Source organism: Brassica oleracea, chromosome C2 (genome assembly GCF_000695525.1).
Source record: "Brassica oleracea var. oleracea cultivar TO1000 chromosome C2, BOL, whole genome shotgun sequence".
In the NCBI taxonomy this organism is placed as follows: Eukaryota; Viridiplantae; Streptophyta; class Magnoliopsida; order Brassicales; family Brassicaceae; genus Brassica; species Brassica oleracea.
The window spans coordinates 16,307,540-16,333,601 of record NC_027749.1 but is presented as its reverse complement, the minus strand read 5'-3'; the positions used below and the strand labels follow the sequence as shown (position 1 = coordinate 16,333,601).

Sequence of the window (26,062 nt, the reverse complement as noted above, 5' to 3'; positions counted from 1 at the left end):
TATACAAACAAAAATGAAACGTTAGAGAGTAAAGAGAGAGTGTGAGCTTGCGTTATGATTATACACAAGTGAGAACAAAGAGTGAGTGAGTGAGTGTGCTTGTGGATGATGAAACAGAGAGAAGCTGGCCGTGAGTGATGAAGAGTGAGATAGGCCAAGCCAAAGAAGAGCAGAATGACAACACTTTTGGTTTATACGATGGGATACGAATCTGAGAAAAATCGTTGTAGATTGACTTATCGCATGTGATTACGCTTAGACGGTTAGTTTCTCCGCGAGATGTCGAGATTACGTCCAGTGATTATGATGAGATTGAGAACACTCCGTTCATGCTCAGTGGCATTGTATCGGAACCTAAATAGCTCATAATCGTTATAGATTGATTGATTGCATGTGACTATGGTTAGATGATTAGTTCTGTCCGGTGATTGTGATGAGAACACTCCGATCATGCTCAGTGGCGTTTTATGGGAACGTAATTAGTTCGAATCGTCTAAGTTCCAACGCATCGATGTATGTGTAGTATGGAGAGAGTTCGTATGGGGAGGGAGGTATGGCTCGAGCTTTTGGAGAAAGAATGATGTCGTGATTAAGCAAAACATATGCAGTGCACTATCACCATTCACTACCGACGTAGATTACAACCGAGACTTGTGAATTGTGATGTATCATTAATAAAGAAACAAACACTTCCTCCTTTATTGGCTTACAACAAAATTATAAAAATATACTTATAATTTTGTAGGTAAAAAAAATCTTATGCAATATGACTGCTTTTCTGTATTTCCTGAGTAACCAAGATCGAATGCATAAAAGGAATTATATCAGTAGTGTGAATAAAAGGCTTAAAACAAATTAGTGTTGTTCGTTTTGTTGCCGCAGCTTTCTGAGTCTGAGTCTACGTCTGCGTCTGTTCGTTTTAGTGTTGTTCGTTTTTCAGACGCAGCTTGTTGTTCGTTTGGAAGACGCAGGACATTGACGCAGACGCTGGACTCAGATGCAATAAATTGATTAAGTGTTGTTCGTTTGGAAGACGCTGCGGCTATTTCATTTAGTTTATATTTTAATTTTATAAATTAGTAAAATTGTATTTTAAATAAATAAAATGTAATTTAAATTTGTAAAATTATATTTTAAATAAAGAAAATGTACTTTAAATATATTTACATCCATCAAAATATTATATTTAATTGGTAATAAATTTTTAGTCAAATATACAAATTTATCAACAATCTTTTATCATAAATTATAAGCTAAATTTTTTTAAAAATAATAATATATCAAAATATTTATCACAAAACAAACGCTGAATAATACATAAGGTAAAACTTCTATTTATTATCCAGTCTAACAAAAAGATGAACAACAAGAAATGTAAAACTTCTATTTATACTCTTTCACTAATCTTCTGCTCTCTAACTGCCATTTCCTTTCCTCTTGCCAGCTCAACAACCCTCAGCCATGCGGCACTAGCATTCAGTATCTATCAGCCACCTCTGTAACATGCCTTCATCTTCTTTAAATGTAATGTACTACTATTATACTGTAAATTTACAGAGATATTGTATTACCTCTTCCATCTATTTTATTATTGAATCAAACTAGTGAAAACAAAAGAAAACATCAATTGTACAGAAAGTTTTGTAGTGTTGTATATTGAAACTGCATTGGCCAAAAGAATAAGGCACCATTTCATTTGGTAATGGTCCTCTTGTATACTGTGACATCACATCTAGACTTATACATGTGTTTTCTTAACGAATACTCCCTCCGTTTCGTATTATTTGTCGTTTTAGAGTTAAAAATTTGTTTCATTTTAAGTGTCGTTTTATGTTTTCAATACAAAATTTAATAAAAATATTTCCTATTTTATTTTTCTATTGGTTCAAATATGGTTAGGTGTATAGATAATGATGTTTTTATTTTGGAAATATGCAAAATTAAATGTTTCCTTAATTTGTGTGCATAAACCTAAAACGACAAATAAAGTGAAACGGAGGGGGTATGTATAACATCACATCACTACTTCACAGGACATGAACATTCTGCTGGTCTCTTATGGCTTTTCTCTTTTCACAGCTCTTGTTTGCAACAACAATATCAGGGTAATGAGGGAATGAAAGAACCCATCCACGTCCCTTACGATCGACACCTTTTTATCACTTCACAGGACGCACACGGCACACCGACGGTTCTAACACGGAATCTGTACTGAGGCTGATCCTCCTCATCACTGTCTTCATCGCTGTCATCTTCTTCACTGGAGTTATCGCTTTGAACTGTAATCCAACGGGCATAATCGAGTGTTAGCAAGGGACTTTCCTTACCAATGAAAAAAGACATGATCCATTAAGCCACAAACAGGACAGAACAGAGCTACTGGCTACTATACAAAGGAAAGCAAGAGAATAGGAGTATATACCAGTATATGCGTTCACTTGGATGAAGTTGGGACCAAGTAATATCAGATTCTGTCACAGGGAGTCCTAGAAGAATAAAACAGGTTAGGTTCGTGAGTGGCAAACAGAGCAGAAATGAGAGGACATCTCACAAGTGAAGACCATCATATTTAGCAAAAAAAAAAAGTGAAGACCATCTAATGAGAGCAGAACAGTAATCTATTGGGAGCAGTGATAGGTTCTTACATGTGAGAAACATTCCATTAGGAGCAGAACAATAATCTATGCATGACTGGCCAATCTTAGATGCGAATAGCAGCAGATAATCTATATTTAGTGGCATATTTCAAAATGCAAACGTGGACAGAAGGTATACAAGATCTACTCTATCAAGTTGTTTTTGCAATATGATGAGAGACAGCGGAGACAACTTCCATGAAAAGAGGAAAGACACTGTTTTTGGAATATGATGAGCATATCTCGCCACAACACATTACATTCTAATGTTGACCCATCGATATCTTACTTTGGAACATTAAGATCTATTAGAGTTTGATAACCCACAAGTCACAAGTGGAGAAAACTCACTGAACAATCAAGAAAGTATTCAACTTTATCGGGACTAAAACTACAACGACCTATGTACATTTTCACACTTGATGAGTATATGATGATTATACAAAGAGAAGCAAAAATACGAAACTCAGACTTTGGTTCTCAGACAAGAAACAACACTTAGCATTCTAAACAGTAGTAAGCAAACAAAACCCAGAAAAAGAGTTGGAGAAAAGCTTACGAGAGAGTGAGATGAGCTTTGAGATCGAGATATCGAGAGAGAGCTGGGTTCGAGATCGAGAGCTGGGTTTGAGATCGAGAGCTGGGTTCGAGAGAGAGATGGGTTTAAGAGAGAGCTGGGTTCGAGAGAGAGCTGGGTTCGAGTTCGAGATAGAGTTGGGTTCGAGTTCGAGATAGAGCTGGGTTCGAGATAGAGCTGGGTTTGAGATCGAGAGATCGAGTTTGGTTTGGCTGGGTTCGAGATCGAGATTCGAGAGAGAGAGCTGGAGAAGAGAAGACTCAGAAAGCTGCGTCTGCGTAGTATTTTTGGTAATTAGTGAATTAGGTTAATGGCAAAACAGTAAATAGGTTAAGTAGACGCGGAATTTAAGTCGTGACCGCTGATTTTTTTGGCGTCTGATGCTGGACGTTGCGTTCGGCCGCAGACGCAGGTACCTGCGTCGATGAAACGAACAAATTTTAAGTGAAAAACATTGACGCAGATGCAGACGCCGTACCTGCATCGATGAAACGAACAGCACTATTAAAGAACTAATCTACGATATATCCTGATGAAAATCTCCCAAGGATTGCACTCGAAGGTTGGTGAAACAGATAGGCTTCGAATTGAATGATCGATCAAAGGAATGGTGGATCGACGGTTCTTCGGTATAAGGCTGCGGAAAGGCCAAATACTTGCTAGGTTTGTCTTAGTCCGTGAGGGCAACCCCACTAGTGAACAAGACAGTGCTTACAGAGATCACTCTTCTAGCATTACGATGTTCCAAATAACAAAGGATTCAACAAATTTAAAAGTAGATTTTATTAAGAAGGTTGAATGAATAAAACATTACAATATTTGGCCTTTATATAATAGGCTGTGGATATAAATAAATATACTAATCAAACCTAGAAACTATAAAGCTCTTAAAACCATGAAAACTTGACTAGAAATATTGACTTGACCAAAAACCAAGAACTTTGACTGAATTTTGGAATTTGTGCTTACAAAACTCCTTGGCTGATCGTGTCCTTCTGCATGGTCGACGGTTTCGAAATTACCGTCAGATTGATATATTATTCGACTATAGCTTGTATTTTCTTGTTGGACATTTTTTCTTTGGACTGAAGCATGATCATAAGCACATTTAAGTAAATCTTCAAGCCCATGTCATTTTATAACAGACCCATAAGCCAAAACCTCAATTGATTTGTTTATTGCTGAATAGGATTGCATCATCCCCTCCTCCTTTAAAACGATTTGCCCTCAAATCCGACTTAATGTTTATAACCTGTGACCGTGAGGGCAACCTCACTAGTGATCAAAACAGGTTGCTTTCGGAGAGCAGTCTCCTAAATCCATTACGAGAGATGGAAGAGCAGTCTCGGTTTAACTTCAGATGGAATGATCTCTTGGCTTCTTGTAGAACTTCTTTTTTTTTTAGAAGATGGAAAGATGAGAATGATGGATGAAAGAAATGAACACCGAACCCTCAAGTGGTTCTGATACCAAATGATGAAAATTTCCCAAGGAATGCACTCAAAGGTTGGTGAAACGGATAGGCTTTGAATCGAATGATCGATCAAAGGAATGGTGGATCGATGGTTCTTCAGTATAAGGCTGCGAAAAATCCAAATACTTGCTAGGTTTGTCTTAGTCCGTGAGGGCAACCCCACTAGTGAACAAGACAGTGCTTACGCAGATCACTCTTCTAGCATTACGATGTTCCAAATAACAAAGTATTCAAATTTTATTAAGAAGGTTGAATGAATAAAACATTACAATATTTGGCCTTTATATTATAGGCTGTGGATAGAAATAAATATACTAATCAAACCTAGAGACTATAAAGCTCTTAAAACCATGAAGACTTGACGAGCCAACTCCTCTAGTGCCCCCAAATGTCAAAAGCCAATCTCTAAAGAACCACATATAAAACAGAAAGAAAAACTAATTATTTTTAAGGGATAATTCCTTTAATAAGGTAAAGACATAAAACCCTTTAGAAGTTATAAAAATTACAATTTGTACCTGGATTTTATCCACCCACCCGACCCGACCCGACCCCCATTTGATTGGAAATCATGCAAACCGAAATAATCAAACCGTCTAACCACTAAAACCAGTTAAACCACTCTCTCAAAATCAAACCTATTGGTTTTACTCAAACAAAACCGGAATCCGACCCAACCCTAGTTCCCAAAGAAATCCCAAATCGATTTTCAATTCACGCTTCCTCTGAAAGCTCGATTCCTCTTTCTTTCAACTTTCTCTCAACTCTCAACTATCGACCAACGGAAAAACTCTCAGAGAAACATTAACTACTGATGAAATTATGATTTCTACTATTTTTTGTACCATTTTTTTCTCTAATACCCTTTACTATTTTCTAAAATAAATCAAATAAATAGTTTTACAAAAAAAAAAAAAAATAGTAACTACTCATGAAATACCTATATCAACTTATTGATATTTTTTTCCAGTTCTAAAAATGTTTAAATCATAATTTCATATTTTGTTCTACAAAAAATAGAATTGACATTCTACACACTAGAAATGAAAAATCAAAAACTAAAAACTAGTGTAGAATCTAACAAACAATCAAGCTATAAGTAATAATATTCTCTTTTAATTGGGTCTTTGATGTTACCAACGAGATCTCTGATGTGGTCGGAGGGAGGTGGCCCCCATGACATGAGAAAGGATTCTAAAGAAGTTAAAAGCACAACAAAGCAAACTTGAGTTATAACTCAATTATAGGTAGGTGATGGTGGTGTTACAAAAATAAATAGGATGCTGCGATGGACAGTCGAAGCGCATTGTCCCTGTCTTGATACAGTCTGGTCCTGACCGGCTACTGCTAACTTATATTTTTTAAAAGAGCCATTTGGCCTGGCTGTTTTGGCAATTTGGCCTTAGCCCGCGTCCGGTTTAGTCTAATGTCATCACAATGTTCCTAGCTTCTGATATGAATTAATAAATGGTATTTAAGCATATCAGGTTTTATTTAAATGTTATAGAGCTTTGCAAATTGCAATTGTTCATTCTCTTTGTCAAGTAATCAAACGGGATAGGCATGGCCATTTGACATATTAATGATAATGGGGGAGCACGGGCCTATAGAAAAGTTGGGCTGAGTAAGACTTTTCTCTTCCGTATTTGACATTTCTAACAAGTATGAATTTGTCCGGAGTTCATCTTCATGCGAATGTACTTTTTTTGTTGTTGTATGAAATTAGATTTTACCATTATCACTATTTTACTTAACCCTTTTTGACATATTTTGGGGGTAAATTCGAATAAGTTAAACATATAACATGTGAGCAGAACGTGCCTCAAGTTGGAACCAAAACTCTACATCGGATGCTAAAAGGTTGTATCATGTGCATGTTAGACAGTCTCGTTTTACATCAATCAAGTACAATTGATGTATAACACTCATGCTTACCCCACAAACCAAATTTGATAAAAGGTAATCTACAATTCTCTACAAGTTTGTGTAAACTCCCACATTACAAAGTATATCTTGTAATATAACTAATCTAACGTTCTAATGCTAATACTAAAACATGTTTGATCAGCAAAAATAGATGTAGAGTTTCATTTCCGAAAACTCATCTGCTATCTTTCTATCTTAAACATTGATTGAAATTAGCTAACCAACTGTTCACCAATTTTCTTAAATGGTTTGACCCCACCTGACCGTAACACTATTAATAGCAGAGCCATAATTTACATGACTTTGAAGAGATACCAAGAACCTTTTCACATTATTACTTAGAACAATGGGAAGGCAAATAGCTGAGTTCAGACAAAAGAAGATTTTGGCTATATAGATATCACGGGTTATAAACACATATGCTTTGCATGAGACAATGAAAAATCGTCAATAATTTCAATTTATATTTTCTGAAATGTTGGATGACCATATTGTTTATATGGTCACATGAATCAAGTATGAACTGTTTCTCATTTAGGTTGTCACTTTGTATGTTCTCGTTAGTCTTTTTTTGCTAAGAAATGTTCTCGCAAGTTTCGACTCACAATGGGTGTAAAGTAAAAACAAAAAAGAAGGAAACACTACGACGTAGAATTCTTTTTGGTTTTCTAATTTCTTCAATAACATTTTTGTACTGAATACATGTCTGAGTTCATTTTCCTTCTCATTTTCCCCTTCTATGTGCGTTTCTCATTATTTTTTAAAGGTGGAGGTCGAGATGAGATTGTTCATGACCCCTGTTCTAAAAATCGGCCGTCTAGCCGCCTAGGCAGCCGCCTAGGCGCTACGCGTCACTTTTCCGCCCCGATTTATGCCAAATCTGTTTAAAAAATCGGATATCCGATTTTTTCCGCCTAGACCGCCTAAATGACCGCCTAGCCGTCTAGGCGGCCGCCTAATCTATTTTTTTATTTTTTTTATATATATTTTTTTAATTTTTTTAATTTTTTTTTAGTTTCAATAATATTTTTATTTGTTTATTTGATCTAAAATTTTATAAATATCATTTATATTCATAATTTTGATGAAAATTACACTATATTAAGTTTATATATTCTATTTGTGTGTTTTATACAATCTTAAACATGAAAATGTATTAATGTTATACATAATTAAAGATTAACATGTTTTATAATATAGTAAACCATCTAAAAATTCCACCCCGCATAATTTCCGATTAATCCCCGATTTTCTCTTTAGACGCTAGGCCCAACCCGACCGCCCGACTAGCGCCTACCGCGTTCCGGAACAGGGTTCATGACTAAACGAAAAAATGATTTGATGTCATTTTAGGGTAACTTTTAATTTGCTATTGTGTTCAATATATTATTAGAAATAGTTTATGTTACAAAAAGATTCTAAGGTAGTGTACAAATAATTTTTCTAGACTTTTTCCAATATTTTTTTCTAAATTTTCAAAACTGAATGAGTTTATTTACAACTTTGTAATAAAAAAACTTACAATTTTATAGTATCGAGAAATTTAAATAAGGGCAAAATTTTATACCCGCAGAAATGAGATAACACTGATATAAGATGAATATACGAAAGAAAGAGTTTACTATAAAGAGGGAGAAGAGAGATAAGGTGCGAGTTACAATTGAATGAAAACGGTCGTTTATATAGAAGTAAAAAAGTAGGATTTACTGTGCGTGCATAGTGACGTGGACTTCACATAATATACGTATACACGAGAACGTCAACTTTTGGTGCGTGTATTCTTGACGTTCTTTTTTCTTCATGTTTATAACACTCCCCCTTGGAGACAAGTGTCAATATTCTTTCTTGCTTAACGTCTTTGTTGCCTCGTTAAAAACATTTCTAGGAAAATCCAATGGAAAAAACCATAGTTAGATAAAAAAGAGTACAACCATGTAAACTCCCCCTCGAATTAGCAGTCATAAATCCTTTTGATGACGCATTCTAATGTTATGGACATGTTTTCTAAATACTGAGGTATGAAGTGATTTTGTGAAGAGGTCGGCTGCATTATCGCATGATCGGACATATTTTACTTCAATCTCTTTCTTCTTCTCGAGATTTTGGGTGTATGAGAAGAACTTCAGATGAATATGTTTCGTTCTATCGCTTTTGATATATTCTTCCTTTGTTTGAGCTACACATGCCGCATTATCTTCATATAGAATAGTTGGTTCTATATTTTCGTCAATCCCACTGCTTGAACAGATGTGTCGGCTTATTGATCTTAGCCATACACATTCTCTACTTGCTTCATGGAGTGCAATGATCTCAGCATGATTTGAAGAAGGAGTCACGAGCGTTTGTTTCTGAGAACGCCAAGATATAGCAGTGCCTCCGATGGTGAAAACATATCATGTTTGCGATCGGGCTTTGTGTGGATCTGAAAGATATCATGCATCTGCAAAACCAACCATTTGACCTTTTGAACCTTTAGGGTAAAACAAACCATAGTCTCTTTGATAGTCTCATTGACAAAACTGTACACACATATCATGAGATTTCTATAATCAATGATCCTTACTTTTTAGCTTTGGTAATAAAAACTTTGATAGTCTCTTTTACAAAAAAAAAAAAGAGAGAGAGTAGAATATTAAGAAACATAAGTAAAGTAAGGTGATGTTCGTTTGCTCACCCAGGTGATCCATCTGGGTGAAGATGCAAATCGATGTTCGTTTTTAAAAACTCATCTCAAATTCTCATCCAAATGAAGGTGAGTAGTTCAGTCCAAAATGATAAATGACAAAAATGACCTTTTATAATCATAATATTATTTTCAAACCGTAAATTCCGTTTTTTGCATATATATTTTTCCGCCAGAACCAAAAAAATGCATTTTCCCGCAAAAACTGAAAAACACTTTCCCGCCAGAACAGCAAAATGCGGTTTTCCGCGAAAAACGTAAAACGCACATTTTCATAAAAACACACTTTTCGGCCAAACCAGTAAAACAACACTTTTCGGCCAAACCGGAAAAACACATTTTTCCGCCAAAACCGAAAACGCATTTTCCCGCCAAAACCGGAAAACGCATTTTCCCGCTAAAGCCGGAAAACGCATTTTCCCGCTAAAGCCGGAAAACGCATTTAACCGCCAAAACCGGAAAACGCATTTTTCTGCCAAAACCGGAAACGCATTTTCCATCCAAAACCGGAAAACGCATTTTTCCGCCAAAACAGGAAAACGGATTTTCCCGCCAAAACCGGAAAAATGCATTTTCCCGCCGAAACCGAAAAACGCATTTTCCCACCGAAACCGCAAAAAATATTTTCCGACAAAAACACAAAAATGCATTTTTCCCGTCAAAAATGCAAAAATGCACATTTTCTACCAAAACCGCAAAAATGCATTTTTTTTGTCAAAAACACATTTTCCGCCAAAACCGCAAAACGCATTTTTCCCGCCAAAACCGCAAAAAACGTATTTTCCGCCAAATTCATAAAAACGTATTTTTCCGCCAAAATCCCAAAAATGCACTTTTTCCTCAAAAACACATTTAATCTCAAAAACCGCAAAAAAAAAATTCCGCCAAAACCGTAAAAATGCTATTTTCTGCCGAAACCTAAAAAATATATTTTAGTCGTTTTTTTAACAAGTCCACCTGGATGCAGATGCAAGTTGAAAAAAGAAAAGCAAACGAACATAGTTGCATTCAGATGATTCATCTGGATGCATGGACGAAGTGAAAAAAAACGAACAACACCCAGATGGAGCATTTGGATAAGACATCTGGATGGACCATCTGGATGCATCTTCCAGATGTACAAACGAGGCCTAACTTTATTCTCTAAAAATAGGCACATTGCATATTTGTTATACCTTTTTACAACTGAAAAGATACAAAGTAGAACATAGAGTTGAATATACAAAAAATTTCGTGGACTCTATATTGAAGAAACCAAGGAATCGCACCTTTGGTCATGTTTCCACAGCATCAGAGACGTCATGAGAGCCTGCTGTTACCTCTTCTGCTAGTCCCAATCTGGGAAAAAGAGTCAGCAATCAGTAATGAAAATGTTAAGCAACAAAGAAAGCTAAAACATCAATTATGTTGTAGTGTGAAAAAGAGAAGGGAACATTACATTCACTTCTCAAACAACTTCCTTTGCAAAGACAAACAAAAAGATAAAGTACTCCAGTTGCAAACATCTTTAATTGTAAAAGACACAGAGTCACAAACATTCCAACATGACAACTAAACCAATCATAAAGATTATCACTCGTTGTTAAGTCCAATCTTGGATTTGGAACTAAAGTTGTGAAGTACAATAATATATAATAGAGCCTTGGAACTTGGAAGCTTTACCTCCAAGATAATGTTAGGTTCCGAGCTTTCCTATCAAGTTGCATGAGTCAAGTGTCTCTGAAGCTCTAATCACCTTTTCATGTGTCTGGTTAATTTCATCTTTTCTGTAATCAAACCCACCTCTTCTATCTGCAAAAGTCTTCAGTATCAGATAACATGAAGCATATTAGTTCAAGTAAGTAAGGGAATGAAGATGATGAGTCACCCGAACCTTGGGAAGCAGACCCTGGCTTTCTCATTAATCATACATCAAACTATTAAGCAAAGTCTGACTCAGATAGCCAACATCAAACAGAGTAGAGATCTTTTTTTTTGTGTGTGTGCATAAGATGGGTCGTTAGTGAAAGACAATCATTTCATTGCTTAAGGGTTCTGGGGAGAAGAACATGAGATGAAACGACACCAAGACTTCTCGATCCAAGGAATCATCATCAGATTCATCGCAATTCGTCTTGAATAGCTCTCTTTATAAGTTTTTGTTGATTAGAAAAGAAGACAAAATGTCGGGATTGAAGATTCACAAAGTGTATCAACAGCTCGAAACTCCATAGCGATATCAGAATCTCCATGAAGAAATCTTCATACTTAAGCAAAGTATTATGATGATTGAGGGTGAGAGGTGATGATTGGTGAATTTAGGAGAAGCTTACCTCCTTATTTATAGGATAAGTTTTGTAACCATCGAGGAGGGTGAAGGTGCTACTGAATGGGAGTTAATGAAGGTGATTGGGAACGTAAATCACGGAGATTGAATGAAAGCCTAGAACGTTACACCTTTTCTGGTAAGAGGCGGTGGCCTGTACTTGGATCGACGCGACGGTGACGTCGTCTTAACGCAGACGGAAGAAGGAAATATAATTGGGGTTATACGTACAACATGAAGCCCATATATAATAAAAACCCAAACGAATTGTAATTATGTTTTAATGAAATGTTGCGTATTGAGTACGTGGACACATGTCACGACGATAGACGCTGGAATCTGACGTGGAAGGCCGAGAGAAAAGCAAACATTCTTTTATAATAATAGATAGACTAGATCTCGATCCCCGCAACCGTGCGGGTTTTTGTTTTCATTTATTTTTATATAAATATTTTGTTTTCAATTCTTAATTGGTATATATTATAATATATATGTGTCTATCAATTTTTAAAATATAATAAGTTTACGGTATATTTTTTTATTGAATACATTATTTCAAACTTTCACATGTATTTGTATCTTATTCTATATATATATTTTCGGATTATTATTTCATTATTAAAATCTTAACTATATAAATCTAAAAATTAGTAAAATATTGTTTTATTGTCATATTCAAAGATATTGTAACATTTAAATGACCCGCCCCCTTTTTCATTATCATCTACCGCCAATTGTTAGATAATATGATAATAATATAGATAGACTAAGACACGAACCGAACTTGTATTTTAACTCAAACTTTCGAATCCTCTTATATCTTTTTCTTTTTTTAGTCAAACAACTGGATCCTCTTATATCTATATCTATGGGCCAAAGGGCCCCTGAAAAAAATGTAAGTAGGTACGGAGAGGGATAGAAAGAAGAAAAAAGCGTAACCGCTAATTCAAAAAGCGCTCCAGCTGAAATCGAGTTAAACCGCTCATGTGTTCCCCTTCACGTTAAAGCGGCTCTACCTATAAAATGCTCAAACCAATTCGAAAAACAATTAAATTCTCGACATTTTCCTGGAAGTTTTACAAATAATTCTTCTTCGTCATCATTCATTCGTCAAAGATGGTACTTACTTTTTCCCTGTTCATTTCTCGAATTCTCTTGCCATCTTGTTTAATTATGTTTTGGATTTTGGCAGGAACAAACAGCGAGAAAGATACCACGACCTCGGCCTCTTGAGACCTGTGGTGCTACCATACTCTCCATGTCTCGCGTCCTTTACACAAGAACCAAGACTCCGAACAATCCAGCCTCCTTCCTCGTGCAGAAACTCTTCCAACTCCTTTTCTTCTTCGCCTCCATGACAAGTCCCTTCCGTCGCCACCTTCTCGCAATCCTCTCCGTAGCCGACGACCACATCCTCGCAATCGAGGCTTACTTCCCTTCAACCACCTTCTTCTTCCACAAGATCTCCGGTTTGCTAACCGCAGCAGAGTCCCTGCCTATGAAACTCGACGCGTTTCTTGAGAAACTTCCAAGAATGATGAACAGAGCCGCGTGGGTGGACATGATCCTGGTTCAAGCACTTTGTTGGGTTGATTCTCTTGTGAACGTGTTAGGCCATTGGAGGGATAAGAACAAGGGGACAAATGAGAAAGAGATCACGGTGGATAGCAGTTTTAGCAGAACAGGATCAATGTCTGAAGAAGAGATGAAACTGGAGAATGATGGGAAAAGAGTGAGTTACAAGGAGGCGTTACAGAGAGGAAGCAGCGGTGAAGATGGTGGAGGAAGCACCGGTCGCAGCAGCAGCAACCAGGGAGATCCTATCTTGGATCTGTTTGAGAACGGTTGGATCCAGAAGCCCATGAAAAGAAGTAGTCGAAGCGCTGATTCGCTCACATGCTCTCGTTCTGATTCCTACGAGACCACCACCTGAGAGGTCTTTTAACTCTCATATACGGTTCCACAACAACAACACTAACACAAACTAGTAGACTATGTTGTCCTACTCCACCTCTATAACTTTTCTGCTCATCTCTTTGTAAATTATTTAATAACTTAATATCATATTTTAAGTTACCATTAACTCTTTGATCAAAAAAAAAAAAGTTACCATTAACTCTTAGTGAAATTTTTTGTGTTCTACTAAACATAGGACCATAAAAGACATCCACATTGGGAACTTCTTAAGAGTAATTTCTCACAAATTATATTAATAACTAATTCAAGAGTGTTTGAGAAATCCATAGAGAGTAAAATTTTCGACATTTTGAACTTTGAACTAATTATAAAATATCATTTGAATTTTTTTAAAACCTTGATCATGATGTCCTAAGAAGCTATAAAGGATGCTTTGAACAAGCTTTTGTAGTATGTTAACATTGTGGTTTTGTTTTATACTTTTATTATTTATTAATTTCATATACATTCTTTTTTTTTTGGGTAACCAAAAAAAGCAGCAAAATCGAGTGTAGTCACATTGTGGCCTGTACATATCTTCTTCTCTATGAGAACGTTTTGTAACTTGTAAGAAAAAAAACAAAGCTTTACATACAGAGGTTGTTCATATCATTCATTCACACTCCCTCACTGGCGAGTCGAGTAGCTTTTCTTCCAGAAGAAACTAAACGGCCTCGCCAAAGACTTTCTTCTAGACATCGATTTCGACAAGACTCTTGGTTCAAATTCCGGACCTGAATCTGAAGGTTGAGCTGATGATTCATGGACATACATTGGTGCCGACATAGATTTCCTGGGAGCTTCCTTCTGTGATGGCGGCTCCTCATCTCTCTTCGGTGATGGCTGGTCCCGTTGCTGCCGCTGTTCTCTGAACAGCATTAGAAGCTTCTGAGACTTCTCTCTGCCTCGCGTAGTCCCGTTCACTGAGATCGACACTAAAGATGGTATCACACCTTCTTGTAGCACCATCTGGATACAAGACTCTCTTCCGTTGCATAGAATCAAAAGACATGAAACAGCTTGCTCTTGCTGTGTTGTGTCACCCATGTCTAGCACTGTTGCTAGACTGCTGATCATGCCTTGTGATGACACCGCCTCATCTTTGCCCTGTTGGCTCGAAGCAAGGTTTAGTAATATGGCTAATGACTTGTCGATCCACAAATGTTCAACTGTTGATGCGAGAAGGCCTTGGAGGGTTTTGATGATGTTGGATGAAAGGAGGGCAGAGATGTTGGGAGGATATGTGGACAGGTTGTAGATCGCGTGAAGAGCATCGAGCTTGCATTGGTTTTCGGCTTCCCCTTGAAGAATATGGACAAGGAAAGGCACTGCTTGACTTGAACCTATCACGGGCTTGGCTTCTTCAAGACATGAAAGATTCAGATACAGCGCAGTTGCTGGACCATGTGACTCAGAAGAAGAGATCATTTTCTCCAACAGTGGAATAACCCCAGAAGTTAACATCAACTCTTTGTTCCTGAAGACCATGAAAAAGAAGAACACAACACATAATGAGAAAGACACAATCTTTTGTTGTTATTACTAGGCTGGGCGTTTTCACCCGAATCGAAGTCATTTCCTTAACCCAAACCGAAAAAACCGAAATCCGTTGTACAAAAATATCCGAATGGGACTTAAGAGGGTTTGGATACAACCCGAACCGAACCGAAATCCGAGCTTAGGATCCTAAAATATCTGAAATTAGTTAAATATGTTAATGTTTTTATATATGTTAAGGTAATGTTTTAAAGTATTTTAAAGATTTTTGTAGTTTGTTTTATTTGTTATCTTGGATACTTTTTAGTTAGCTTAGATAGTTTAACTAGTTTTTAATTACATTTGTGAATAATTTATATATTTTGAGTATTTTTTTGTCAATCTTTTTTAGTTTTTAAAAATATTTGTGGGCGATTTTAGACATTGGTTATAATCCGCCAGAACCGAGTCCAACCCGATAATTAGTAAAACTCGAATAGTTTTATGGCATAATACCGAAAAATCCAAATCAACCGAAACGAAAATCCGAGGAAGCTCCTGAATGCCCAAGTTATTACCGACAGTAGCAGGAGTTACTAACCTATTATTGTTGACGGCTAAGTTGAACAAAGCCATAGCTCCTCTTTCCTGCGCTGCCGCATTATTCTCATCTACAGCCGATCCTAAGAATCTCAACAAAGCTTCAACAAACCCATTTGCTCCCATGAAGATCCTGGCCTCTTCATCATCCTTCAGCAATAGCCTGACCTTTTCCACAACCTTTCCTTTTTTATCCAAGTCCTCCTCTTCGTTTAAGATAGCCAATAGATCTTGATATCTCTCAAGCACATTCATGTCAGAATCCTCCTTATCATCATCATCATCATTATCAGACACAAAACTTTCTTCTGTGTATTGTTGTTCCACAATAGTAGTAACATTTTGTATGCCCTTCATGTTACAAGAGCCTATACTGTTTACTGACTTTGAGTTGGTGCACTCGGAGCCAGAGAGAGCTAGTGTCCAGTAGTCGAGGTCTAGAGACTCCGGCGGTCCGCTTGGGATTTGGGTTCCATTCTGTTCACACCAGCTCGCAATAAGACCTTTAACACAGTTATTGGGAGTTAAGGAGAGATGTGGGAGCTGCTGCTGAGTCTTTGGGCAAGTGTTGTGCCCATCACTAAACCATTTCTCAATACAAACCCGTTCATAAGTCTGCCCTGAAGCAATAATGACAGGATCACACATAAGCTGCAGAGATATAGGGCATCTAAGTTCTTCAGGTGGAACAGGCATCTGTCCTGATCTAGGGCTGTTGATGGGCTTGAAGTTCATAGAACCAAACCTAGAAAGCTGACGACCAAACCCATGAACACTCCCATTATCTTCTTGAACAGTGGGAGAACATGGTGCTGAGCCCTGAGAGGAGTCATTCTCATCCAAGATCTCACTTCTGAATAGCTTTGAGCATTTTCTCATAAGATGCAAAAGATAAGCCACGATTGATTCCTTACGCTTGTCCTCCTCTGCGCGTGCCCTGTCGATGAGCTTCTTCAGAGCCCGTCTTTCCGCCAGAGCCACTCTAGAAGAAGTGATGCTGAGTCTTGTAGCCGCCTTGTGGAAAATCTCAAGCTCTGTGTTGTCATTACAGTTGTCAGATTTTTTCCCTTGCTGGAGCAGAGCAATGATCTGATCACCCACTTCCTTCTCTGATGGATCAAGCAAGAACCTAGTGTTCTCTAGTTCACCAACTATTTCCAAAATCTGAAAGAAATTTCAATAGAAAACTGTACTAATCAGATCTCTAGAAACGAACATTATTATCAAGCAACAAGAGACTTGGTCACGTGGACTTGTCTGAATCATTACAACGAAACAATGTGTAGTGAAGTAAATATTAAAAAAAAAAAGAGTACCTGAGACCCAATAGAGCTAGGGACAATGTCTTCAACACGTTTAAGACTGTTGATGAGAGCAACTTTGGCTTTCTCAAACTTTAAAAGGACAGCATCCCCTGTAATGGCCTGTTTGGATTGGAGAATGCAATAAAATATTAAAAGAAACCAAAACACACACACAAAAAAAAAAAAAGAGAATGCGTAAAGCTCGTCCAAAGAGCGAGAGAAGGGAATAAAGACTAAAGAGGAAAAAACGCACCAAGTAAAGCTTACTAGACTCAGAACAGTGCTGAAGAATATTCTTTGCCTTCTCAAGTGCAATATGTAAAGAGCATAAGGCCTGAATCCCTGATTTACTGCGAGGTCTTGCTCCTTCCAAGGACGGGAAGATTGAGAGTACCTTGCAGAGAACTCCGGATAGTTCCTTACACATATCTCCATGTAACTGCGTTTCAATAAACATACACCATCAAACAACAAGAACATACATCTCCACACCAATTCTATCATCTTAAAGTCAGATAAGGATACAAAATGGAAAAACAAAAGTACGCCACAAGATTTGAATTGGAAAAGGAACCTTGGCATCGCTGGCAGCGAATAGATTCTCTTCTAGCTCGGTCACATCCATGATCAACCCTCACCTGATAACTCTGAGCTAAGAAAAAATCCCAGAAACAAAATGAATCAGTACCAAGAAACACATATATACCATGAAACTATCTAACTCAATCTTTTGCCTTTCTTTTTCTGAATAAAAAATCATTGATTGGATAAAAAAACAAAATAAAAATGATAAAAAAAATTGAATTAACTTAGCTCTAAGAAAGGATCTTAACCCAGAAAAAAAAATTTAAGGAAAAAAACAGAAAAATTACTCAGACAGCGATCCTGAAAATTGCAATAAACGGTAGAACAAGGAAACAGAAAAAGATGGCTTTAGAGGAAACAGTCAGCTCCACAAAAACCGGAAAAATCAACAAAACGATTAATAGAAACGCGAATTTTCTAAAAATAAAATTAAAGCTGCGAAGAACACGTGTGGAACCAGTAACAACATCAACAATAACAACCAAACAAAAAAAAAGAACCGAAGAACAGAACATACCGGAGGCTGTAAGACTTCATAAAAGATTAACAATCGAGCGAAATCAAAGAGAGGAACTAGGGTTTCTGTTCTTGGCATCGATCCATGAGATGGATTGAATGAAATAGGGAGAGAGAGAGAAGGGAATATGCGAGTGGTAGTACTTAAAACCTATGTGTGTAATTTTTAAAAAGTTCGGAACGGCATTACCGTGACATATAATTAATATTTTAATTGACTACTGAACGGTTCTTTCTATAAAATATACTCATATTTAACCTTTTTTTATTTTTAAATTTCTAGTTTTAGGAAGTTTTCTCCAACACATGATGTTGTTGTAAAGTCTGTAAGTTGACATATTCAATTGTTTAGTAAATTCTGATTTTTCGTAACTCCTGCTTCTGCTTAAAAGGTTTTTATGGTTAGTGGGATTATTAACTTTTTGGAGAGTTTAGTGTTTGTGGTTAACCTTTTTTGGAGGGGGCTTAGTGTATCTGGTTGCAAATAGTGCGGATGTTTTTGGCGTATTTCATCAGAAAGTTAGTGGAAAAATGTACAAATTGTCCTCTAAATTATGTTATCGCACTTGAACATTTTAGCATGTATTTTTCTCTGACACTCCACCAAATTATCAAATAGCATATTTTATTTTTCTTTGCTTCTTCCATGGTACTCCATAGATATGCGTTTTTTCCCCAACTTATAGAACGCATTCATTTGAAAAAAAAACTCAGTTTTAGAACTTTTAATCTTCTATAAAATAAACATCTCAAAAAGCCCATCAAATAGTTGATTTACTTTATGACTGTAGTTTACATTAAAAAAATTGATATTTTGTTAAGTTTTCTCGGGCTTTTAACTTAAAACCAATTGACAAGTAAGTAACCGAATTTCTTATATATTAGTTAAGTCTCATTCATATTTTTTAATGTGGGATCTTATCTTCAATATCCTTCCTCGAAATAATGGTGCTTATAGCCATTAATCTCGTAGAATCCATCATACCTCCTCTGAGACGATGCTATATTTTCTAGCAATCTCGACGGAACTGAACCTTCTATGGACCATCAGTTAATGGAATGATCGGACCACTTTCCAGACCAGATTAATGGGCTAGGGAAAAAAGCCAATTTCGACCCCAATAGTTTTAGTTTTGCTAAATACGATCTCAACAGAGGACCAGTGTCAAATACGACCTCAACTCAATCATAATTCAAAAATACTACCTGAACTTCTAAAAACGTGCCTAAATCAACATTGACTCTAACATAAATTAGTCAACCGTTAACAAGATAAAACGGTTTATGAATTTTACGAAATTAAAAAAAAAACTTAAACTTTGAAACTATTTATAAATTTTTTATATAGATTATTTGAAATTAAACCTTGAATGGTAATTTTTTATTCTTCAAAATTAATATAATATACTATATATTTATGTTTTTATATTTTTTAGTTATTGTTTAATATGTCTAATATTTTGAGAAAAAAAATCTTAGTGCAAGAAAGGTAAGAGGCCTCTTAACATTTTGAACAAAATATCACAAATATATAATATTAAATTTGAAAAATAAAAAAATTCCCACTTAAGTTTAAAAATTAAAAATAATTTATATAAGAAAATTTTATAAATATCTTCAAAGTTTTAAGTGTATATTTAATTTTGTATAATTATAAATATTTCATTATTTATATTTTAGTAAGATATAAGTTTATTAAAGATATGATAAGTAAAACAAATGTTAATGTATTTATATAAATGAGAAACAATCATCACCAAAGTTTTAATTGGATAAGATGAAGATTTATAGTAATTTGCTCCAAAAAAAAGAAGATTTATAGTAATTATTATAATTTCAAATTCGTAATAATATTTCAAAAAGTTATTTTAGTCTAGTGGCTAGTATGCCCCTTTTAAATGGTATTATGGCACGGGTCGAGTCATGGAATGAGCATTTTTAAAAAGAGATCTAGACAACATCGTTTTAATTGATTAACTTATGTTAGAGTCAATATAGATTTATACACGTTTTAAAAAGTTTGGGTAGTATTTTAAATAATAATTGAATTGATGTCATATTTGGCACTAGCTATTTATTGATTCGTATTTGACATGACTGAAATTGTTTGGGCCGAAATTGGTCATTTTCCCGCCCAAACAAGTATCATAAATATTGACTTGTATTTGTACTTGATTATTTCGAGTACTTGTTAACCAAGTACTTGCTTAATATTTGAATACTTATAATTTACTTGGTTTGATTTATTACTTGTTTGTTTATGTATATATTCTTAAAAATTAAATAAATCAACATTTTCAAATTTATAAAAATATATGGTAAGATTGTTTTTAGCAAATATTAGTAAATTATATATGGTATTCAATATTATAATCACAACAATAATTTTTGAAATATTATGTTCAATATTACTTTGATATTAAAAATATATTTCTAATTGTATATATAATTTACTTGGTTTGATTTTTTTTTTAAGATTTCGTATTAAGTTTGTACTTGCAAATTTTTAATCTGATGTACTTTGTTACTTGTCTTGATAATACAAACAAGTAAATTGGTTTTAGAGGCCAAGTAACGAACTAGTACCGAGTACAAACCGGGTATTAAGCATGGGTGCCCAGCCATTTTGAACCATGAACCACAAACTTAATCGGTTTAGTCTGGTTCGATTACGATTACATTTTAATATTTTATTGAAAACACACAATCGATTAAATACACCCGATAAAATCCTAAAACCCTAAAAGCTTCTCAATCAAACAACACTTTACTTTGGAGAAGCAGCAGAGAAACCAGAGAGAGAGAGAGAAAGCAATGAGCATCATCGCAGGCTCCTACGAGAGATTCATATGGGGTTTCAAGCTTAAACCCACAAAGCACGACGCCGACACTCAAACCCTAACCCTCTCCCCTCTCTTCTCCTACCCTTCCCACATCTCCTCCATCACCACCGTCGCTTGCTCCGGTCCCGCCGCCGCTTCCGGCGGCTCCGACGACACAATCCACCTCTACGACCTCCCTTCCGCCTCCTCCCTCGGCTCTCTCCTCGACCACAACCACACCGCTTCGATCACCGCCCTCTCCTTCTACACCCCCTCCTCCCTCTCCTTCCCTCGCAACCTCATCTCCGCCGCCGCTGACGGCTCCGTCGCCATCTTCGACACCGACCCTTTCGTCCTCCTCAAGTCCTTTCGTCCTCACAAGAAGGCCGTCAACGATCTCTCGATTCATCCCTCTGGGAAGCTCGCGTTGGCGGTGTACCGTGACGAGTGCTTTGCGATGTTGAATCTCGTGAGGGGGAAGAGGAGTTTTTGTTGCAGGTTGGGGCACGAGGCTAGTCTTGTGAAGTTTGATCCGAGTGGGGAGAGGTTTTTCATGGTGGTTAATACTAAAGTTGGGGTTCATCAGTCTGAGGATGCTAAGCTTCTTCTCGAGCTCGATAATGGTAGCCGCAAGCGTATACTCTGTGCTTCTCCTGGAGATGTGAGATTTTCTCTCTACTTTTCTCTCCGTCTCTATATTAACTTGTGTCTGAGAATCAGTTGTATATGTCTAAAGGAAGTAACTTTGAGAACCTTGTCTGAAAAAGATCTCATTTTTGTGTCTTTTGATGCTACATCAAGATGGTACTAGAGCTCCTATGTTGCCAAAAATGTAAATTGCAGAAAGAGCCCACCTTTTATTTTAAGTGTCATGAATTGCTTCAGGGTGGAACTCTTTTTATTGCTTAGTTTTAATTATGCTGTAATTTAGAATTTAGGAAGAGCGCATCTTGGATAGGTAGAGTTTGTTCTGGTGATGGTTTTTTTTTTATTCAAATTTATACCTTGGCTGAAATGTTTGCTTAATTTGGATCAGAGTGGGACTCTGTTTACAGCTGGTGAGGATCGGGCAATAACAGCTTGGGACACAAATAGCGGGAAGCTTGCTTATGCCATACAAGATGCTCACCCTGCTCGTATCAAGGGTGTTGTGACCAGGAATGACAGCGAAGGTGCATCAGAAGATCCGTACTTGGTTGCTTCTGCATCTTCTGATGGGATCATACGTGTTTGGGACATGCGAATGGCTGCTAAAGAGAATGCAAAACCATTAGCTGAGACAAATACTAAATCGAGGCTTACATGTCTTGCAGGGTCAGCTCTCAAATGTGAGCCTATCCTTTTCACAATACATGTTGCCGTAAAACATACAAATAACGTATGATTCTTAATCTTTATCTGTTTTATTTCAGCTATGAGACGGCCACAGATTGGAAATCAGAAACCTCAGAAGCTAGAAAAAGGGCCGAACTCAGCATGAGAGCTGACAGTTTCCTGATACAAGTTTTGGTATAATCTTTTTTTTTTTTAAATATGATTTCAAGTATGTTCTTGTCGACTTACAATTAAACAAGTTTGTTAAACCCTCTATTTGTGAAAGAAAACTGTTCTTACTACATGAGTTCTTTATTGTGAATCTTTAACTCCTAACTTGGGGTGTTGTCCATTATTCAGTAATCACTAGTATGTTCAAACTTGATTGAACCAAATGTTGTATACTTAAAGCTGATTCAATGTTTAAAGGTCTCCAATAAATACATGCCAATGTAGACAACAAAGTGGATCAATACTGAGTAGTGTTGTTCGGGATTTTGCCTTGTTTCAACTGGGAAAGAGCATACTCGCCAGTACGGATGAGATCAGCAACGTTGTGCTCCTAAGTAGTTGGCGGTACAAGGAAAGAACTTTCGCTTTGTTCTTTGCAGCTTCTTCTGCTGTTAACCATATCAGGCTCGTCATGACAAAAAACTGGAACACAAGAGGGGGGAACATGTTAGTTAATTGGGTAAATTTGTCCAACTCCTGTTGCGCAAGAACCAAAACACCAAAAGGAATAAAGGATGTAGCAGCATTATAGAGAATTAGAGATGACAAACAATGCTCAAGCGATTCCATAGCTATGTAGAGCAGAGTTAAGGAAACTTGAATGTTTAAGATATAATCATATTAAGTCGTTGGAAAGTTAAATCCATACGGCAAAGAAAAGAGTCTGACTTGCCTTTAGCTGTGAGAAATCTTCACCTGACGACGAGTATGCAGCAAGCGAGCAGGGAAGCCGAGAGTAAACAATCAAGGAGTAATACAGACTAGATTTTGTTTAGCAAAAACAAAAAATATAGACTAGATTTTGATCTCAGATTTCAAAATGAGGAATTATTTTTGTTTATAATTATTTAATAGAAATTATAGTTGTCATTTTGGTTGCACGGGTACGCCAACTTGGTGCCGTCTCACGTACCAAGATCGGGTGGGGGATGGGTACGGCTCAGGCACGCCTTGGAAATGTCCCCAACACTTGTAAGGTGAACCTGGGATGGCCCTGGAAACGTCTCCAATACTTGTAAGGTGAACTCGGGATGGCCTAACTCAGCGGGGACGGGCTTGGTTATAGACCGGAGACATCTCGAAAACGTTTCCAAGCAAAAGAGACGTATCCGTTTGATTTTTTGTGTTATGAAGTGTAAAGTTAATCTATATTTGTTTTTAATTTGTTTATTCTATTAAGTCTGAAAAAATTAAAAGATGTAATAAAAACTTTTAGAGGTGTAGATGCTAATAGTCTAGAGGTGTAGATGCTCATCATGTCATGTGATATATGCTTTGACTAGCTTCTTTAAATATTATACTTCTTAAAAAATTGATTAGTGGTTAATATTCAGAATATTCAAAACGACAAAATAATATCATCAACTTTTTCAAAATTTTATATTACTTATAAATTTAACTTGTGATTTGTATGTAATATATGTAATTTATATAAGTATTTTATCCATATTTAAGTTTTTGGTTTTGTCGTTTCCATTTCGGTTTCCGTCCCTGTCCCCGTTACCAGTCCATGTACCCGTGTCAGTGGTTGTCATAGAAGCAGCATGATCTAGTAGTCAAGGTTTTGAATTTTTTAACATCAGATATAAGGTTCGATTGATGATTATAAAATGGAAATAGGGTTCAACAACAAAAAAAAAACATAATTTATTATCTAAGTAAAATCCTCTCCTCTCTCTTCTCTCTTCTCTCTTCTTTTCTCCTTTCTCTTCTTATCTCTCTCTTTCCTTTCTCTAAAAATCTGTTTTTCTTTTTTGTTTTGGTTATTCCACAATAAACCCATTATAAAATGCAAAAATGCTGAAAAAATAAAGATGCAAAAGCTTATCAGAAGTTCCAGAGGGATACATGTAAAATCATTCGTTGTGATCATGTGTAGAACTATTTGTAGAATCATCCGTTGAATTCCTGCTGTATATCTTTTTTCTATAATTTTTTTCAGTTTTCATTGTTTAGAACTATTTGTTTACAATGCTTAGGAATACAATCCAACGTTAAAAAAAAGACATGGCATTTTATCTCTCTTATTTTCGCTGATCTTGGAAGACTAGATAGCTGTATGCTTTTAAATTCAGTGAAAAGTTTGGTAAAAGAACCCATACCTATATGAATACATCCATAATTTATGTATTTTAAATTTTTTATATATTATTTAAAGTTGTGTTTACCATTTATTTTAATCAAATTTTAAGAGTTAAGTTTTGATTTAAAAAAAAATTATAATCATTATACTTTTTAAATTTTCTTAATTTAAATATTTAAAAATTAATTTTTGAAAAAGCCATTTTTAGTTTTATTACATATGTATAAGTTAAGATTTTGGTTTTAAATTTATGAAGTAAAAGAGTTAATTTGAGATGTTAATTTCATATTTTGGATTTGCGAAAAACATTTTTTACTACAATTGCAAAAAAAAATATTTGTACTTAAAAAATTAACTAACTCATAAAGTAATGCAATATCACAATTTTTTTAATAATTTTTTTACTTTTACTGAATGACTTTTTATAAGCTATCAGTTATATGAAGGAGGGTTCCTGCGTCAAAGCATAACATCTAGAAGTTATATAATCTCAAAGTTTCCAGCAATCAAATCACGATCAAACCACTCAGCTTTTCCAAAAATCTGACCTCCTTGGCGTCTTTCCATTGAAACCTCTGCACAACAAATCTCTCTCCCCACCCCAATGATTTCTTATGTAGGAAACAACAAAACCAGTCTCTCACTGTATCTCACAGTCTTTAACCACTCTTTTTTACCTCTTGTCTCAGCCAACAATTTTTCCACCCTTCCACCGCCTTCCAACACCTTTTCTTTGAATCATAAGCTTTTAACTTGTTTAATAACCACGTGCTAGTGGTCGGGTGGTAACATGGCGTTCCAGCATCGCTAAACGAGCTGAGTTCCAGCATCCCTGACACGTGGCTACCGACGATTTAATATTCTCTCGCCGGGGAGCGGTTTACCTTTTTTTTCTTTTCTTTTAGCTTGTTCTTAACACAAGAATAGTAATACATAACGTCACTAATGACACACGCATGCTTCCACTTCTTCGAACTCAGCATCTCATCGTGCGTTCCCATTTAGTTTCATTTGGGTTGGGTCATATACAAATTTCTTCCCGTAAATCTTATTACCCATCACCATACAACCATAACTCCCCATGAAGCTTCCTGCAGGAACGTCTAGATTTGTCATCCCAGGCACCCACATATGTGTTCTTGTGCTGAAAACCAACACCACCATTGGTATCTCACTACAAGAAAACAGCGGTATTCTGACGGACATTCCGACGGAAAATGAAATCTTCGGAATATCCCGAGGAATTTCCGAGGAAATTCTGAGGAAGCACAAAATTGGGTTTCCTCGAAATTTCCTCGGAATATACCAACGGAATTCCGAGGAAATATCAATCCGTCGGAATATTCCGAGGAAATTCCGAGGAAAACTGGGTTCCTCGGAAAAAACCGATGAATTCCGAGGAAATATTATAGCCGTTGGAGAGCCGTTGGGGGATTTTACAAAATTCCGAGGAAATTCCGACGAACTAGCCTTTTCCGTCGGAATTCCGTCGGAATTTCCTCGGTCTGTCGGCATGATTTAAACCGTTCACATAGAGGATGAACCAGTGATTGGAGAGTTTCACCAAGATCTAA

At 36.2% G+C, this 26,062-nt stretch overlaps 3 protein-coding genes, 1 long non-coding RNA gene and 1 pseudogene across 6 annotated transcripts; 2 read left to right on the top strand and 3 right to left on the bottom strand.

Annotated features, from left to right (window-relative positions):
- Positions 1–10,412: 10,412 nt before the first annotated feature.
- On the bottom strand, positions 10,413–11,853 carry LOC106325120. 2 transcript variants are annotated; one of them, XR_001266809.1, is made up of 3 exons: positions 11,164–11,853; positions 10,959–11,087; positions 10,413–10,634 (listed from the first exon to the last, which is right to left on the bottom strand). It is a non-coding gene; the product is annotated as an uncharacterized LOC106325120 (long non-coding RNA). The 2 variants fall into 2 exon arrangements; XR_001266810.1 differs by having other exon boundaries at positions 11,170–11,853.
- A 762-nt stretch (positions 11,854–12,615) lies between these two features.
- LOC106325915 lies at positions 12,616–13,626 on the top strand. Its single transcript, XM_013763964.1, has 2 exons — positions 12,616–12,720; positions 12,794–13,626. The coding sequence occupies exons 1-2, from the start codon at positions 12,718–12,720 to the stop codon at positions 13,532–13,534; spliced, it is 744 nt and encodes a 247-aa protein (XP_013619418.1). The 5' UTR covers positions 12,616–12,717; the 3' UTR covers positions 13,535–13,626.
- Positions 13,627–14,051: 425 nt separating this feature from the next.
- LOC106327679 (U-box domain-containing protein 7) lies at positions 14,052–18,205 on the bottom strand. Of its 2 annotated transcripts, none has more exons than XM_013765904.1 (6): positions 18,040–18,205; positions 17,512–17,584; positions 17,191–17,376; positions 16,950–17,057; positions 15,635–16,797; positions 14,052–15,034 (listed from the first exon to the last, which is right to left on the bottom strand). In XM_013765904.1, exons 2-6 carry the CDS (start codon positions 17,560–17,562, stop codon positions 14,185–14,187), a joined length of 2,358 nt encoding a protein of 785 aa, XP_013621358.1. In that variant the 5' UTR covers positions 17,563–17,584; positions 18,040–18,205; the 3' UTR covers positions 14,052–14,184. The 2 variants fall into 2 exon arrangements, with proteins under 2 accessions (XP_013621358.1, XP_013621356.1); XM_013765902.1 differs by having other exon boundaries at positions 17,512–17,589; positions 18,040–18,192.
- Positions 18,206–20,776: 2,571 nt separating this feature from the next.
- On the top strand, positions 20,777–22,476 carry LOC106322659 (p21-activated protein kinase-interacting protein 1-like). The gene is made up of 3 exons (XM_013760754.1): positions 20,777–21,521; positions 21,897–22,188; positions 22,273–22,476. The coding sequence occupies exons 1-3, from the start codon at positions 20,853–20,855 to the stop codon at positions 22,338–22,340; spliced, it is 1,029 nt and encodes a 342-aa protein (XP_013616208.1). The 5' UTR covers positions 20,777–20,852; the 3' UTR covers positions 22,341–22,476.
- A 167-nt stretch (positions 22,477–22,643) lies between these two features.
- LOC106326770 lies at positions 22,644–22,819 on the bottom strand (annotated as a pseudogene).
- Between the last annotated feature and the right edge of the window lie 3,243 nt (positions 22,820–26,062).

Coding starts and splice junctions, on each gene's coding strand:
- LOC106327679 (XM_013765904.1), bottom strand. CDS start 17,562: ATGGATGTGACCGAGCTAGAAGAGAATCTATTCGCTGCCAGCGATGCC. Junction 17,377..17,511: donor TCGCTGCCAGCGATGCCAAG/GTTCCTTTTCCA, acceptor ATTGAAACGCAG/TTACATGGAGATATGTGTAA. Junction 15,035..15,634: donor TTAGCCGTCAACAATAATAG/GTTAGTAACTCC, acceptor CATGGTCTTCAG/GAACAAAGAGTTGATGTTAA.
- LOC106322659 (XM_013760754.1), top strand. CDS start 20,853: ATGAGCATCATCGCAGGCTCCTACGAGAGATTCATATGGGGTTTCAAG. Junction 21,522..21,896: donor TCTGTGCTTCTCCTGGAGAT/GTGAGATTTTCT, acceptor AATTTGGATCAG/AGTGGGACTCTGTTTACAGC. Junction 22,189..22,272: donor TGCAGGGTCAGCTCTCAAAT/GTGAGCCTATCC, acceptor GTTTTATTTCAG/CTATGAGACGGCCACAGATT.